The 16,610-nt window shown below is 40.1% G+C and overlaps 1 protein-coding gene across 1 annotated transcript in view; it reads left to right on the top strand.

Annotated features, from left to right (window-relative positions):
* PACRG (parkin coregulated) overlaps positions 1 to 16,610 on the top strand; it is a 589,608-nt gene that overhangs the window by 322,493 nt on the left and 250,505 nt on the right. Inside the window, exon 3 of the mRNA XM_032253240.1 lies at positions 11,981 to 12,152. Coding sequence (XP_032109131.1) covers positions 11,981 to 12,152 — 172 coding nt within the window. The remainder of the gene's footprint in view (positions 1 to 11,980; positions 12,153 to 16,610) is intronic.

Below are 16,610 nucleotides of genomic sequence, written 5' to 3'. Positions count from 1 at the left end.
CTGTGTTCAAGTTACTTTTTAATAAACTTATCCTTTGGTAAAGTTGATGATTCAGGGGTTAAAAAAAATACCCCTCAGTCTCAATCAAATACATTTGATTTGTCTTTATTTTTGAATGATTATTTTACTAAGTTGTACTGTAAATGAATAATTTTTGTTCTTTGAGCATACTGAACTTTTTTTTACCCTTTTCTCTGACCTCCATTTTATTCATGAGAAATGTAATTTCAGTCTAATTTGGATCTTTTATTATAAACTGTCTTTTGTTTCTAGTTGCTTTCTCCTTGACTTTGGACTTTCATAGCGTTTCTGTAAAGTGTCTAGATCTGCATTTTCCGTCTGAATATTCACATCTTTCTTCAATTATTAAAAATTCCCAGTCATTATTGCTTCAAATATTGTCTTTCCCCGTGATCTATCTTTTCCTCTGCAGCTCTGTTAGTCACTCAGGGGAGCGTGGGTGCCTTGGGTCTGGGGACTTCCTGCGATCTTTCCCATTGCCTTACCTCTCTGTGCTGTCCCCGTGCTCCTCCCAGCTCCATGATCCAGATTACTAATGCTTTTTTCATTTGTGGCTAATTTATTGTTCAACCTAGCTACTGAATTTTTAAGTTAATGACATTATATTTTTTTCTAAAAGTTGTATTTTTAAGTGAAATCTTTTTCCCTGTTAAGCATTTTAAATTATTTGGGATTGTATTCTTCTGTTTCCAGTTGTTACCTTCAGAGCTCGTTTCCATGCTCGTTGGTCTATTGAGTCTTCTTCCTTTTGGAGACTCCATTGTCACAATAGTGATAAATTTTCCATTGGGAGCTCATCTGTATTATGGGTTGCATTTTCTGTGCCAGTCCCATGTACAAGATTATGTAAGTGTTCACGTTTTTGCATTTGGTTGTGCCCAGGCCCCAAGAATTTCCTTTTCAACATCTGAGACTAATTTTTTCCCTTAATTTCTGAGCTTTTGATTTCCTAGGTTTCTATTTCTCAGTGGAGGTTTGTCCCATTGAGAGCTTTGTCAAACACCAAGCTCTCTTTCTGTTTCTACAAAGTAGTGGGAAGAGATTTTCCAGTTTCTTTTTCACAGGTGAGGCAGCGCTTCAAGTGTCCTGGTTGTATGTGGGAGTCTCGGATTAATTCCCTTCTCTCACCAAATGCTCTGTTTTTCTAAGACATTAAAACCTTATTCCCAGTTTCATGATCTAATGTGATACTTCCTGGGATCTCCTGGAATCAGCTGGAGCTCATTTCTGTAACTGGATTTTGTCTTTATCTCTAGCATCTGAGGATTTCTTGAGCTCAGCTTTGCATTGGGCACATTTTATTTTCATTTTTTTTTTTAAAGACCGTAGCAGTTGATGGGTCCATTTCAGTCTTGTGTGCCATCTTGCCTGAAATTTGCTGCATTTTTACCCTTAAGAGCATTTTTCATGTTAAAAAGCCTGAATTTTAGCATTAAAAATCTCATGTACTATATGATTTTAGTTGTATATCCAATATCATTGAAAAATATGATGAGAAATTATTTTCAGTTATTCATCACAGCTGTATTCACACACATTTGAAAAATAATAGTACATCTACTTGTAAAATATATTATATGTATTTTCTGTAGACAGTGATTAATGCCTATGTAATTTGTAAGACCTCTTGCAATAACTCAATAGCTGCCTCAAGGGTAGAGAGACACTGTTAAGTCTTTATTTTAGAAATGCCACAATAAGTCCAAAGGAGGTTATAATATATTAACAGATAATTATGCTTTTTCAGATTAATTTGTGTTTCTGAGCAAGATCCTTGGTAATTATAACAGCAGTCATAAGAACAGATATTTTCAATGAAATTTTAATTGCTAATAGAAGCAAAGATATGGAAAGCATAAGAGTCAGTCTCAGATTTGAGTTTTTTCATGAAAGTCATTAATCTCTGATATAGTTTGGCTCTGTGTCTCCACCCAAATCTCATCTCAAATTGTAATCTCCACATGTTGAGGGAGGAACCTGGTAGGAGGTGACTGGCTCATGGGGGCAGTTTCCCCCATGCTGTTCTTATGATAGTGAGTGAGTTCTCCTTGGCTTCCACCATGATTGTAAGCTTTCTGAGGTCTCCCCTGCCATGCAGAAGTGTGAGTCCATTAAACCTCTTTCATTTATAAATTACCCAGCCTTGGGTATTTCTTTACAGCAGTGTGAAAATGGACTAATACAACTTCACTGTGTTTCTAATGTTTCAGTATAACTTTATTACCTTACACATTTGTTATGGGGATAAATATTTGACAGGCAAGGTCAAGTTAAAATTTCATTGCTTCTGACCAAAGGTCACTGTAAGATTTAAAGGTCACATAGTAGGTACTATGTGATCTTTAAAAAGTTATAAAACATGAATTTTAAAGATAAATTTTATGAGTAAAAACACTTCACCTTTGTGGAGCTAATATCAATGTAGTCATTAATCTGGGTATTAACGTATAATTTTAACAGATATGTCTAAAACAGTTCTTCTTGCTCTATGCCCCACTGTGAGCAATTTTCTTTTAATTCTGGATTTCTTAAACTTTAAAGAAAGATCCCCAAATTTGAAAACTACTATTTTTATGGTAAATAAACTAGTTGTCCTAAGCATGAAAAATTTACTGAAACGCCTTAGCTAAAATAAGGTTCGTTGTCACATAAACCTTAAAAATGACTTTTTGTGAATCTAAATTAACAAAAGGCACCAACAATTGAGAAGAACTCTTAGAAATAGTAGTCACAGTGTGACACACACACACACACACACACACGCACACACACTCAGAGATAAGGGATTTCCTCATTTATCTCTTCTTCAAATTTTGGTTTTAATCTTAATTTATTCTTATCATCTTTAAAAAAAAAATAAGGACCTCTTATTGTTATTTATATGGACAAATTTTAATATGTTTGTATTTGATGATATTATAAAAAACAGAAATGTTGCCAAAGTTTTAAAAGTAAATGGAATTTTTTGAATGTACAACTATTAGATATCAATTTTAAAAATACAAGAAAACTCAGAATAGCCAATTATGCCCTGAATGATTTCTAGTGAAATAAGGGTAAACACAAGGGTCAGGAAGCCCATCTTGTCTATTATAATAGTGATAAAATTCCTGAAATGTAAATAATCACTGCAATGCTAATAAGAGAAAAATAGTATTTTATTTGCAGAATATATAAGGTTGTAGAATACGTAAATTTATAGAAACTTGCATCCTCCTTCATGGTACAGAGTCAGTGTTAAACAGCAGACCCTGGGTGCAGCTGCCCTCCCTGTGGCCGAGGCACAACCACTCATCATCTGGTCATTGTTCCTTAGTGAGGCAGCCCTCTCAAGGAAGTTAACACAGGGCAGATTCCAAAGGTCAGAATTAAAATTCAACACATGCCTATTGAATATCCACCTATTGTGTGCCCAGCACTCATCTAGGCAATGACAAGCTCCCTAAACAACAGAACTTAAGAAACTGTAATGAATAAATGATGAGGCTACAAAAAAAAATCAAACAGGGTGATAGACAAGGGTAGGATGGCCTCACAGAACTGAAATTGAGATGAAAGGACTTGCCAGTGACAGAGAGAGAGGTCTGGAGAGGAGAGCAGTGTGCTATAGACTGAATCATGCCTCACTGCTCCCCTACAATTCGTTATGTTGAAGGGCAAATCCCAATGTGACGGTATTTGGAGATGGGGCCTGGATGGAGGTAATAAGGGTTAAAGTGAGATCCTAAGGGCAGGGCCTTAGCCCAATAGGACTATTGCCTTTATAAGAAGAGAAAGACCAGAGCTCTCTCTCTGCATGTACACAGAGGAAAGGCCCTGTGAGGACACATTGGGAAGACGACTATTTGCACAGCCTATAAGTGAGGAGGAGTTCCCTCCATAAACCCCAACTATGTTGACGTAGTCGGCAATTTCCAGCCTCCAGAACTGTGAGAAAACACGTCTGTTTTTGAAGCCACCCTGTCCATGGTATTTGTTCTGGTAGCCTGGGCTCAAGACATTGTGCATTCGAAGAGTCTCTAAGGAGGAACTGCAGCAGAACTTTCCTTTAGTTCAGCTAAAGACAGGGATTTTTGTCCCATGGCCATGAAAATTCAGGCTCACAGACAATTTGAATTTGAATGAGTAAGACAGGGTATTATTGGGTGAAAAAGAAAGAAAAGAGGGAAACAGTGACTCTTGCTAGGCCAGAGTTGCTGCTAGAGCACCTCCCACCCAGCCATTAGAATCCTGGTTTCCACACAGGAAGGAGAGGGGCCAGGCTCCTCCCTGCCTCAAATGCTGGGAACTCTTGTGGCTCCTCCTAGTGGGCAGGTCAGTTGAAGAGAATGGACATTCTCCGAGGACCCCTTCCCACTTGGCTGTCTCAGAACCAGTGAGGTCAGGCCAGACCAGGGATTGGAAGGGAGGGAATTAGGGTGACCTCCCAGTGTTAGGGGTACAACTTCACCAGGTCAACTGTGTTGTGCTGAGGAGAACAGAAAGGGGATTTGAGATTAGACACAAAGAAAGTCACTAGTGACCTTGATAAAAACAGCTTCAGTGAAATGGTGGGGAGTGGGTTAAAGAGGGAATGGGAATGAGGAAGCGAAGGCAGTGATGGTAAAGAATTCTTCTGAAATACTTTACTGTGAAGAACAATGTGGAAATGGAGGGGCTACTGGGGGAGAGTGTGGAAATGGAGCTGGGACTGGGGATGGTGTGGAAATGGAGAGGGGACTGGGGGAGAGTATGGAAATGGAACCGTGGCTTTTCAGAAAAAGTAAATTCGACAGAAGTCAGATATATTATTAAAACACACATGCACACCTATACACACATGCACACACACATATATACATACATGCACACACACACTTGTACCCACATGCATACACACACAGGCACACATACATGCAAACAAGTGCCTGATGGTTAATGGAATATAAGAGAGCTTACCAAAGCCTAGACCAAGTTCACCAACTGAAAACAAACTTATTATAATAAAAAAGAACCCTGGAAGATATGTAGAAGGAATTTACATATAAAAAATCACCTTGCAGTAAGTAGAACTGTATCTACAATGTTAAAAAAAGTTTGTGTCTCAAAATACAATGACAAATTGTTATTCTATTATTTTGTTGTTTTTTTAAATTTTATTTTTTCTTTGGCATTTTTATCATGGTAAAATACACATAAAACTTGCCATTTTTACCATTTCTAAGTGTACACTTCAGTGGCATTAAGTGCATTTCATAATGTGTGACCATGACCACCATCTAGTTCCAGAACTTTTTATCACCCCAAATGGAAACCCCATGCCCGTTGAGCAGTCACTTCCCAATATCCTTCCCCCCAGCTCTTAAGCAACCACTTTCTGTCTCTTGAATTTGTCTATTCCGAACCTTTCATGTAAATAGGATTGTACAGTATGTGGTCTTTTGTGACTGGCTTCCCTCACTTAGAAAAATGTTTTCAAGGTTTGTCTATGTTGTGTCAAGTATCAAGTGCACCACATCCTAGTCATTAGGAAAATGAATATCTAAACCATAGGAAATACCATTTCACACACATTAGCATGGCCATAATCAAAACTACGGAAAATAACAAGTGTTGGCAAGAATGTGGAGAAATTGGAGCCCTTGTACATGGCTGGCGGGAATACAAAATGGTACAGCTATTCTGGAAGCAGCTTGGCAGTTTCTTCTAAAACTAAATGTGCAACTCCCATACAACACAGCATCTGCACTCCTAGGTATATATCCAAAGGAATGGAAAAAGGAATCGAAACCAGGTGTTCAAACAAAAACTTGTCCAGTAATATTCATAGCAGCATTATTCACAATAACAAAATTGCAGAAGCAACCCAAATGTCTGTCAATGAATTAATGGAGAACCAAAATGTGTTAAGTGCATGCAACAGAACATTGTTCAGCCATTGTTTCATGGTGCACAGGTCTGTGCCAACCTACCCCAAAGTTGGAGGAGGCTGAGAGGCTAAAGAAAGAGACAGACAAATCTAGTTGCTTGGAAAGAAACTTTGAATAGGGACTTATAAAGAGAAGCCATGTCTGTGCCCCTGGCAGTGATGAGATGAGATGGTGGATCCTGCGCCATTACTCCCCCAGACACAGGGCTTATGTGCTGTCAGAGAGGGGCACACACACTTCAGAAGGAATGGCCAGGAATTTGGTGGGATTTATGGTAAGTAGGTGCTCTTACACAAGGAGCAGTAGGTAAACTGGAAATCTCAGAGGCATTCCCGGAAATGAGGTTAATCAGGAGCCAACATGGCAGATTAGCACCCAGGGTGGAGTTGCTTTGGCTTCCACACTCCACCCCTCTAATGAGGCTCTTAAATCTCTCATGCCCTCTTCCACCATTGTCCCTGAGCCTTAGAGAGAGTGCTTGATTTTGTCAAGGTGCAGCAGCAGTGCTTTGGCAATGAAAAATAGATCAGGCCCAGTGGGATTCCAAATGAGGGAGGGTCACGGGCTGTTGAATTACCTCTAGTCTTCAGAATACCATGACTTCGGTTTTCTCAGGAGTTATACAGTGAGAGATAAATAACATTAATAATTTGCGCTCAAGGATTATAGTCAAAAGAGAATTTGTATCCCAGAACAACAAAAAAGCACTTATTTCATTAAAGAGCCAACTAAAAGTATTATGAAGAAAATTAAAACCTGGTTCCTCTTTAGACTTGCAGATTGGAAATAATTCAGGATTTAGCCCAAATTGTAGGCAAATAATAAAAACTCGAAAACAGTGGTGAAGGCTAGAATCCAAATTTTTTTAATCTCTAGTTTCCCCATGTCTGCTAAGGATAAATCATAATAGGGCCAATTTATTTTCAAAATAAAATTTGGTCTCATTATATGGGGCCTGGTTATTTGCATAAAATGTGGCAAGAATAGTGATCAGCCTGATCTGCTTTTTTTTTTTTTTTTTTTAAGACAGGGCCTCCCTCTGTCACGCAGACTAGAGTGCAGTGGCACAATCTCGGCTCATTGCAGCCTTGACCTCCTAAGCCCCAGCAATCCTCCCATCTCAGCCTCCCAAGTAGCCAGGACCACAGGTGTGTGCCATCACTCTGGCTAATGTTTTATTTTTTGTAGAAACAGGGTATCAATATGTTGTCTGGACTGGTAGGCTCTTTTTAGGTAGGCTTTGCTGGAACTTTTATAAGGAATTGTGCATTCTACTTTTGTAAAACCTCAAGGCTAAGAACCAAGGATTCACCGTTAGACTGTGTATGTAATACCTGTACAAATTCGTCTCTTCTTGAGGTCCCCAAATATCTTGAGGTTAACAGGCCTGCTAGAAAATGACATTCTTTACTTACCACAGGTCAGAAATCTTGTAAGAGAACCATTTAGACAAGGTACTAGGCCAGTCTCTCCTAGAAAGACTATATAAAGTCAACCTACATTCCTCAGTTTGGTCAATTCTGAAAATATGCCATTCCAGTCAAAGCCTTGGCAAAATAACCAGTGTCTCTAATTATGCCCTGTTAGAAAACAGATTCTTACTGAACTTATATAAATAACTATATTGCTATCAGATAAGAATACTCATAAATGGTTTTTAAATTTAGGGTAACTCAGGTAGAGAAAAACGTAAATTTTGCTCACAAAATTTTACTTTACCTGACCTCTAAGCTATAAACAGCTGAAAAGGAAAAGAATTTCCTTGCCTCTTCATCAATCAGAGTGGCAGCCTTCCAAGCAGGATTATGTACATTCACCTCGGAACGGCCGTCCTCAAGCCCTGCAGCTCTTTGGCAGTCAGGTGAGAGCTGCCTGTTGGGCACTATGGAATCCAGCAGTTCCTCACATAGTTCCAGAGTCAGTTGAACAAAAGCCATGTCTGTGTCTCTGGTGGCAGTGAGATGAGGTGGTGGATCCCCACCTGTTGTTCTAATATTAAGGCAACATATTTGCAATGACAACAAAGATGCCAAATAATGTACAAACAGGTCATAAAAAGAACCAATGAAGGCTGGGTGCACTGGCTTATGCCTATAATGCCAGCACTTTGGAAGGCCAGGTGGGTAGATCACCTGAGGCCAGGTGATCTCTAATAAAAAAAAAATCTCCACTAAAATACAGTATGAAATTAACCGAGTATGGTGGTGCATGCCTGTAATCCCAGCTACTCAGGAAGCTGAGGTAGGAGAATCATTTGAACTCAGGAGATAGAGGTTGCAGTGAGCTGAGATCACACCATTGCACTCCAGTCTGGGCAACAAGAGCAAAACTCTGTCTCAGGGGAAAAAAAGAAGAAGAAGAAGAAAAGAACTAGTGAGAAGAGAATTTTTGGTAGGAAAGAACTACTGTGGTCAGTGATATTGGAGGATATAAAGATACAGAGATAATTTTTTTTCTTTCTCCATCTCTCTCAATCTTTAATTTGACTTTTCTGTCTTTTAATTGCTTCCTTTTTCTCTTTCCTCATAACTTTATTTTTTCAAAATTTTGAGAATAGGAATTATGCAGATACTCAGTATTTGTTATGTGAAGGCACATCATAAAGTAAAAAGGGGAAAAACAAATCTATGTATAAGTTACTTCAGAGAGACCCTTAAAATCTAATGTCAGAGGAAGGAAGAAAGCAAAAGGATAGAAAAAGATGTGATAGATAAACCAGTAACAGAAATATTAATATTATGTTGCACTGAGACAAACTGCATCAGTAATGATAAAGAGGATAAGGACGTAAGGATAAACAGAACAATTTACCAGGAGGTTATAATAATGCTGAACTTCAATGTGCCAAACAACAAAGCCTGAGAGGCAGTACCATGTCATATGGCCAGATTGCTTGGGCTTGAAACCCAGCTCCAGCACTGACTAGCTGCAGACCTTAGGCAAATTATTAAATTTCTTTCTGTTTCAGTTTCCTCATGTTGAAAATTAGGATATTAATAATGCCTATTTATTTCAGCTGCTTGAGGGTCAAATGAACTAGCACAGTGTGTACAACAGTGTCTGGCATCACACACATTGGTGTTATTATTGCTGCTTTTGTTGATGTTAGTATTGTTGTCCCAAAGCACATAAAGAAAAAATAGAATTCCAAGGAAAAACAGACATGTCAACAGTCTTAGTAGAGGATGTGTAACTTGCTTTTCTCACTAAGATAAATATAAGTTTGGAAATGTTTAAGATAGCTGCAATAAAGTATTTGAACAGGATGTCTTACATTTAAAGTCATTACAAAAAAGTAAATAAAACATAATGTGTGTACATACATAACATAATGTTATGTAACAAAACTACAAAATATCAAGAAAAAAGTAAATAAAAAACAACCAGAGACCAAAAAAATAAGATGACAGAAGTTAAATTAGGCCATAAATGTAAATTACTTAATGTATTAAAATACAGCATCTTAGATCACACAGTAAAATACAAAATTTAATTTTAGACTTAAAAGAAACATTTGTAAAAGTGTGACAATGAGCTGAAAAAAATTAGCAAAACATACAAAAAAAATTTTTTTCTTGAGTTGGAGTCTTGCTCTGTTGCCTAGGCAGGAGTGCTGTGGTGCAATCTCAGCTCACTGCAACCTCCACCTGCTGGGTTCAAGCGATTCTCCTGCCTCAGCCTCCTGAGTAGCTGGGATTACAGGTGTGTGTCACCACACCAGGCTAATTTTTGTATTTTTAGTAGAGACAGGGTTTCACCATGTGGATCGGGCTGATCTCGAACTCCTGACCTCATGATCCACCCACCTCAGCCTCCCAAAGTGCTGGGATTACAGGCATGAGCCACCACTCCCGGCCCCAAAAATGTTTTAAAAATATAGTATAGATGACATTTTTTATTATGAAGTTAGTATACAAGGTAAAATTATACATTACAACACTGGGCCTTTAGGACCTAAGAAAAAATAACCTTTTCAAATTGTACAAAATAATGTTTTAAAATATTTCCATATGCATATAAATCTCTAAAAAAAATTAAATATGCATTCCATAAATGTATACTGAACAAAGTAAACTTTATAAAAATAAAGGGAAAATAAAGTAGTTTTGTATAAACCTACATTAGAGATTTTTTTTCTATGCTCCAGTTCCAAGAGAGGATTTGGATGTCACCTCTTACCTGCTTGCTTCCTTGGTTGGCTGGACTCCCTTTACATCCCCAGCTCCTACCTGAACATGCGTTGTAAGTGGGAAGTCTGTGAGCAGACTGTAGACAGGCCTCCTGCTTGGGTAACTGAAGCAAATTTGATTCACCTCGACCCACAGTAGACACTCAGGAACAGGATAGGTTCATTACCAGTTGCCCATACCCAGGGATAGGCAAGCATGTGGTGTGAGACTCTAGAATGCTGAGAGAAAGGTGAACGGTACGAAAACCTCGCACTATGTGGTATTGCAATTTTTGATTACAAAATCAGAATGGAATATATATAAGGAATAAATATATGTATGATTTGTCTTCACATAGGGAATATATATATAATTTATCTATATACATGTAATTTGTCAATAATTTTTTTAAAATCTCCTACTAATGTAAAAGGGAGTTTCTCAAAGGTCTTGATGGGCTCCTCACTCGATTAGAATGTGTTAACTAGAAGCTGGGTGCATTCATTAGGATTTGAAAACCAAGGAAATTATCACCTCTTGCTGTGGGGGCCCCATCCCTTGCTCTGTGTAGATGTGTTATACCTGCAGTGAGTCTGTGGTCTCCTTTCCAACTATACTCTCACCTTCAGCTCTGCCACCTTGCTGGTGGTAGCTCAGGTCACAGGTAGACAGTGGAGGGCTCAAGCAAGACCAAATCTTCTTCAGGAAGTTGCTTCCCAACTCACAATCTGTTTTCTCAACTCCAGAATTTTAGTTCCCATGCCCTGGTGGTGCTGGGTGCTACTGCCAAGGTCTGGACTGGGGGACATGGAGAGACACTGAGGGTAATGGATGGAGATGTGGGAAAGAGATTTGTCTCTGCTCCCAGAAGAAGCAGGCAAGGTGAGGTTGAGATGTTTTGGCTTTGAGGTGTCAGTCAGCTCAGGTTCAGCCCACTCTTTGTCCTCTCCATTTCTCTTGATGGTCTGAATGTTCTAGTTGTCATCCAGGCTCTCGTGAACAAGCCAGGAATCAGCTTTGACCTCCCACTCTCCTGTTTGCCCCAAAGAAGACACACATACCTCCCAAGAACGCATGCGCATCCACTCCTGTAGCGTTCTCCTTAGAACCTTGGGCATCAATCTTTTTCAGCTGCCTGCCTGTCTTCCTTCCTTCCTTCCATCCCTCCCTCCCTCCCTCCCTCTTTCTTTCTTTCTTTCTTCTTTGCTCTCTCTTTCTCTTTTTCTCTTTTTTGTTTTGCTCTCACTGCCCACCCTTGAGTGCAATGTACTATCTTAGCTCACTGCAACCTCTGCCTCCTGGGTTCAAGCGATTCTCCGGCCTCGGCCTCCCAAGTAGCTGGGATGACAGGCATGCACCACCACTTTCAGCTAATTTTATATTTTTAGTAGAGAAGGGGTTTCTCCATGTTAGTCAGTCTGGTCTTGAACTCCCCAACTTGGGTGATCTGCCCGCCTTGGCCTCCCAAAGTGCTGGGATTACAGGCATGAGCCACCACTCACAGTCTCTTTCATTTTATTCTTACATGGATCTTTTCAGCAAACATTCTAGAGGCTTCTTGACTCCTGTTCAATATCATACTTGAGCCAAATGGTAACAAATTAACAAAAAAGCAACAAATTATTAAAACACTCTTAATGTGCATTATATGTGGATGGGAGACTTGACTGTTAAGATTTAAAGGTCCATGACTTTAACCTCACTGATAATAGATTAAGGACATGATGACATACTTCAGGCCATTAGGTGGATTGCTTAAGAAAGTCTTCCTGAAGTTCTAAAGAGCACGCCCCTCTGCAGTGGGCGACAGCTGCACAGCTCGTCTGCCATGCTCTGCCAACTGCTGTTTTTACATGGTGTTTCTTGTCTTTCCACTTTCAGGTAGAAATTGAGAAGCTGGATTACCATCATTATCTGCCTCTGTTTTTTGATGGGCTTTGTGAAATGACATTTCCCTATGAGTTTTTTGCTCGGCAAGGAATCCACGACATGCTGGAACACGGTGGGAACAAGATACTACCTGTCCTTCCACAGCTCATTATCCCGATAAAAAGTAAGTGAACAGGTGAAAAAGCGTCACTCAGTTTATATGGCACCACTTTCTGACAACCTGCTAATTAAGCAATAAAGTACGACAGACCGAGATGATCCCCAGGTTTTGCAGGAATTTTCATAAATTGACTTAGGAGGCCAGACAACCCAAATCTCCAAACATATATCCCGTCATCGATATTTCACTATGGTCTAGCCACATAAATAAACTGAACTCCATGGGGTTTGTGCTAATTTAAAATGCCTCATAGGAATGACACAAGCGTTAACATTAGCTTATGCATGCAGAGGTCTTTACCTGCTGCTGCTGACTTCCAAGTCTTTTTTTCTAAGCGGCATCTCTAACTTTTAAATTATAAACACGCTTATGTTGAGTACATTTAAAGTAGTAGGATTCACAATTTTAAGGAAAGGAAGGCCAGCTGCATGGGTGAAAAGATGAGCATTTTTGAATACCGGAAGCTTTGAATCTACAGCAGGTGACCTGGGTGACTCTGGGGTAGCCCCGTGACTGGCTTTGTCTGCCTGTGGAATGAGATTGCCCCTCCTTTCTGTGTGCGCCTTACTGTCATACTTGCATGGGCCCTGGGACTAGGTGTCTAAAGCACCCCTCCTTGCAAAGCATTTCTGAGGTTGTCCCTGGAGACGGCCTTCTGGGACTCCAGGACACTCTGTCCATTCTTGCCTCGCCACCAGAACTGGCATAGGGCCACACTGATGGGCACGCCTGGCATCCACTGGTATGGCTCAGGAAGAGGATAGCCTCTCCTCAAGTCTAGGCGGCAGTCCAGGCCCCTCTCACCCCCACCAGCACACCTGCTTCCCATCCCTGGATTGCCCGCCTGCCCTGCATTGCTGCCGCGGCTCCTTCTACTACCAATTAAAAGCAGACGGTCAGTGCCTTCTCTGAACACTCACTCTGCAGATGAGGGAGACCCTACCTTTTTCTCAGCCAGAGCTGCTCCAGCCACTTTCAGCCCTGAATCCTGACCCAACTGCCCATGGCTTTGAGGGATGAGGAGGCCCCTGCTTCCCCCACCCCAAATTCTGCCTCATCTCCCACTCCAGGATGGACAGCTTCCCAAGATGATTGACAGGATGCTTAGCTAGTCTTCTAGGATGGGGAGCCCCACCCTCACCAGCTCAGGTGAGCTCTTGCCACATGGTTTCATCAGAACAAGAACAAACTGGCTCCACATAGGGTCATCTCCCAGAGTCTGGATTAGTTAATCTTATCCATGGTCACCTTCCATTCATCTGAATGTATCATGATCAGAATGGTAGATTTCCGCAGTTCTGCTCTCACTGCTGGCATCAAATCAACTCTGAAACTCTCTCTCAGAGCTTTAAGGTCTCTGTAGAGATCTGTAACTGACCACACCACATTTCCGCCAAGACAGAGAGAGTGAAACCAAACCAAAGGATGGTGCTACCTGATGTGAAAGTAACATGGAGAGAAAAGAGACCCTGAAAAAGGCCTTATTGAATAGCAGCTTGCTTCCCTCATCCATGGCTGCAGGAAGAGATGCTCTTTAAAGGCTGTCAGGAAGGACATAGTGTCCTGAGCCACATTAAAACCTTTTCCAAAAGTGATTTATTCTTTAAGATGGGTCACATTTTTGAATACATTAAATTCGACTTGAACTGCTACATTTCTAAAGGATGACATGTAGCTTTCTCTGATAAACAAGAAAGGCCCAGAATATTCTCCCCAGGAGCTATCTGTTCTTTTCCTCTGACAGAATAACAGCAATATTCGGACATATATATTTTTTTAAAAAAATCAATGCTTCATGTTGGGATCACTGTCTTCTCAGGGATCTCTCCCTCAGAGCCCCATAGAAGACACTGGAAGGCAGAAAATGAATTTCTAAGTAATATTTTGATTATGCTGTTTGCAATTAAAACGTGGAGTTTTGCAGGCCAAGGTGAAGTGATTTTCAATTTTGTTTGATCTGTATTTTGAAGATACATAAATGAGTTAAGAGAGGAATGATGTGACTACATTTGCAGTACACACCTACTAGAGGTCATCTGCTGATGAGTGAAAACATTATCGAGAACTCAGGAAGCATGATTTGTCAGGGAAAATTAACTTGGTATGAATTTGATGATTTGGGGTTCCGGAAGCAATGGCAATTTATCTGGGTTGATGCTAGTGTGTGGCTTTCAGCGCTTCTGCTGTTCAATACTGATCCTAAGTCTAACTGCTCCTTCCTTCTCAATCTGTTGATGTCACAAAGACAGACTTTTCTCAGGGAGAAATGCTGATTACTATTTAAGGTCATGCATGGTTCTAGCACAGTGTGAAAAATACTATGTGCATAAAGAAAATCTTTCAGGAGGAATTCCAGAAGGAATTCCTGATCTAGAAACAGGCTGATGTATGTAATTGACATAACATATAACATCTCTGTGTACTTTATTTTCATCCCATACTCAATATTATTTTGACTCTTTCCAGAGGCAAAAATTAGCCTCACCATCACCAGCAAGCAGACAAGAAGTTTTTCTTTTTAAAAAAGATTCTACCTAATATCTATGAAAGCAAAGCAAAATGTATAAACTCACTGTGAGGCAGTGAGCTAGGATTAGCTACTCATGTATTTCTAGAACCTGGGGTTGATTTCAACAAATGAGAAGGCTGATAATATTGGAATGAGAAATTGACACATTTAGTGGCTCTGGGGTTTCTAATATGATGATAACAAGAATCCACCATTCTTCCTTCTGCTGCTGGGTTCAAGCCCCCAAGCTCTGTAATAACCCACACGGTGGGTCTCAGACACCTCTATTTCATTGATATTGTTTTCTGGCACAATACTGCAGCTCCCTTTTCCCGCCCACCTTTCTGATTTCCATCTTGAATTATTTTGGGTCAGAAATTCCAAAATTGTACTGCTATAAAGTGTTCAATGTTGGTGCTAGAGCACTGATTGCTGGGAGCAGCAGCAAAGCGTCACAGGGGAGGCTGAGAAAAGAGCAGCCCTCTTAGTTGTCTGGATCGGGGATTGTGGATTCACATTTACTCCATCCAGTTAGGAAAAGACAAATCCCTCTCCATCCCTCAGAGCAATACCAGGAGGCAGTGTCTGGAATCTCCGCATATGAAATTCAGAAGGGGATTCTTCTGAGGTAGCGATCAAGAGGACAGACGGGGCCGAGAGCAACTGGCAAACTCTGAGAATCTCCCTCCTCAATAAAAGTGAGAACAGTAGCAACGCTGCAGCCACAGGGGGCCATGGGAAAACCTCTTCACACAGGGGAGGAGGCATCGTGCACAGAGGAAAAGAATACCTTAACAACATTTGGCATAAGAACCAGAAGAAACTTGTAGAAATGTGTTTGACATCCTCAGGATTCAGAAAGACATGGCCTCTGAGAAACCGAAGCAGGAATCCAGAGGATATTAGGCTCAAATAAAAAGAAGTCCATTTTGAATAGGACAAGGCAAAACTGAAAATGCCAAAGTAGAACTAAATTCTCCATAGAAGTATAGAGAATGATCAGCTGTACAAGGTCAATTATAAACGCAACCTGAAGGAGCTCTCTCAGAAAAGACGAGTATATAGAAATAAAGCGAGAAAAGATATTAAATTGGAGGACACAGGACACAAAAGAGTTAAAAGTTATGTGTTCCCAAGAGGAACTATCAGAACAACAGGAATAGAAACCATAACGGCAGAGCTGATTCAAAGAGGTGTTCTGGGAGGAAAAATTACCTCTTACTATGCAGGTAGAAAATACTCATGGCCATCTGAGGAAATCAGTGACACAGACTCAGGTGGAGGCACAACTTGCCAAAAAGTTTAAATTATAACATTAAAAAAATCCTTCAAACATCTGGACAGGGGGAAAAGCTATATACCAAGAAATAAAACTAACTGGGACTAAGATTTTTTTGCAAGAATCAATTCCAGACAACAGAGCACTTTTTCAAGAATTGGGGGAGAAAAATGTTGGGCATGATTTTACCCGTCATGTGAATAAAAACACTATGGACACAGTGACTGCAATATCCCCCTGTCCTTCATCCAGAAGGTGACTGGGAATGTGCTCCAACTCACAGAACATAAAGCACGGTGAGAATCCCTATGTAAGGACAGTGTGGTGTGAAAAGCAATCAGTATTAAACCTAGAGTTAAGTCTAAGTAGTGGATGGAAAAGAGTTTCAAAGTCACATGAAGCGTCGAATCATAATTTTGCAGTAATGACTCTAAAAACCCCTAGAAAAGTGGATTCTAAACCCTCAAAGGCAATGCAGAAGATAACGGTAGTTAAACAGAATCTGTCTATTAGAAGGACAAAGCTGAGTAGACAGCAAGAAAGGGATAAGAACCAAAAGCACAAAGTAAGATGAAGAATGCAACATCCGATAGATCACCTATGAAAATTAACTTTAAAACTGAAAAAACAAAATTTGTATGTAAACTCTCTAAAAAACAAAATAATACTTAAA

This window comes from Sapajus apella, unplaced genomic scaffold (genome assembly GCF_009761245.1).
Source record: "Sapajus apella isolate SASKATOON/1434 unplaced genomic scaffold, GSC_monkey_1.0 scaffold82, whole genome shotgun sequence".
NCBI lineage: Eukaryota > Metazoa > Chordata > Mammalia > Primates > Cebidae > Sapajus > Sapajus apella.
Note: the sequence above shows the minus strand (reverse complement) of the source record. Positions and strands in the feature narration are given on the sequence as shown.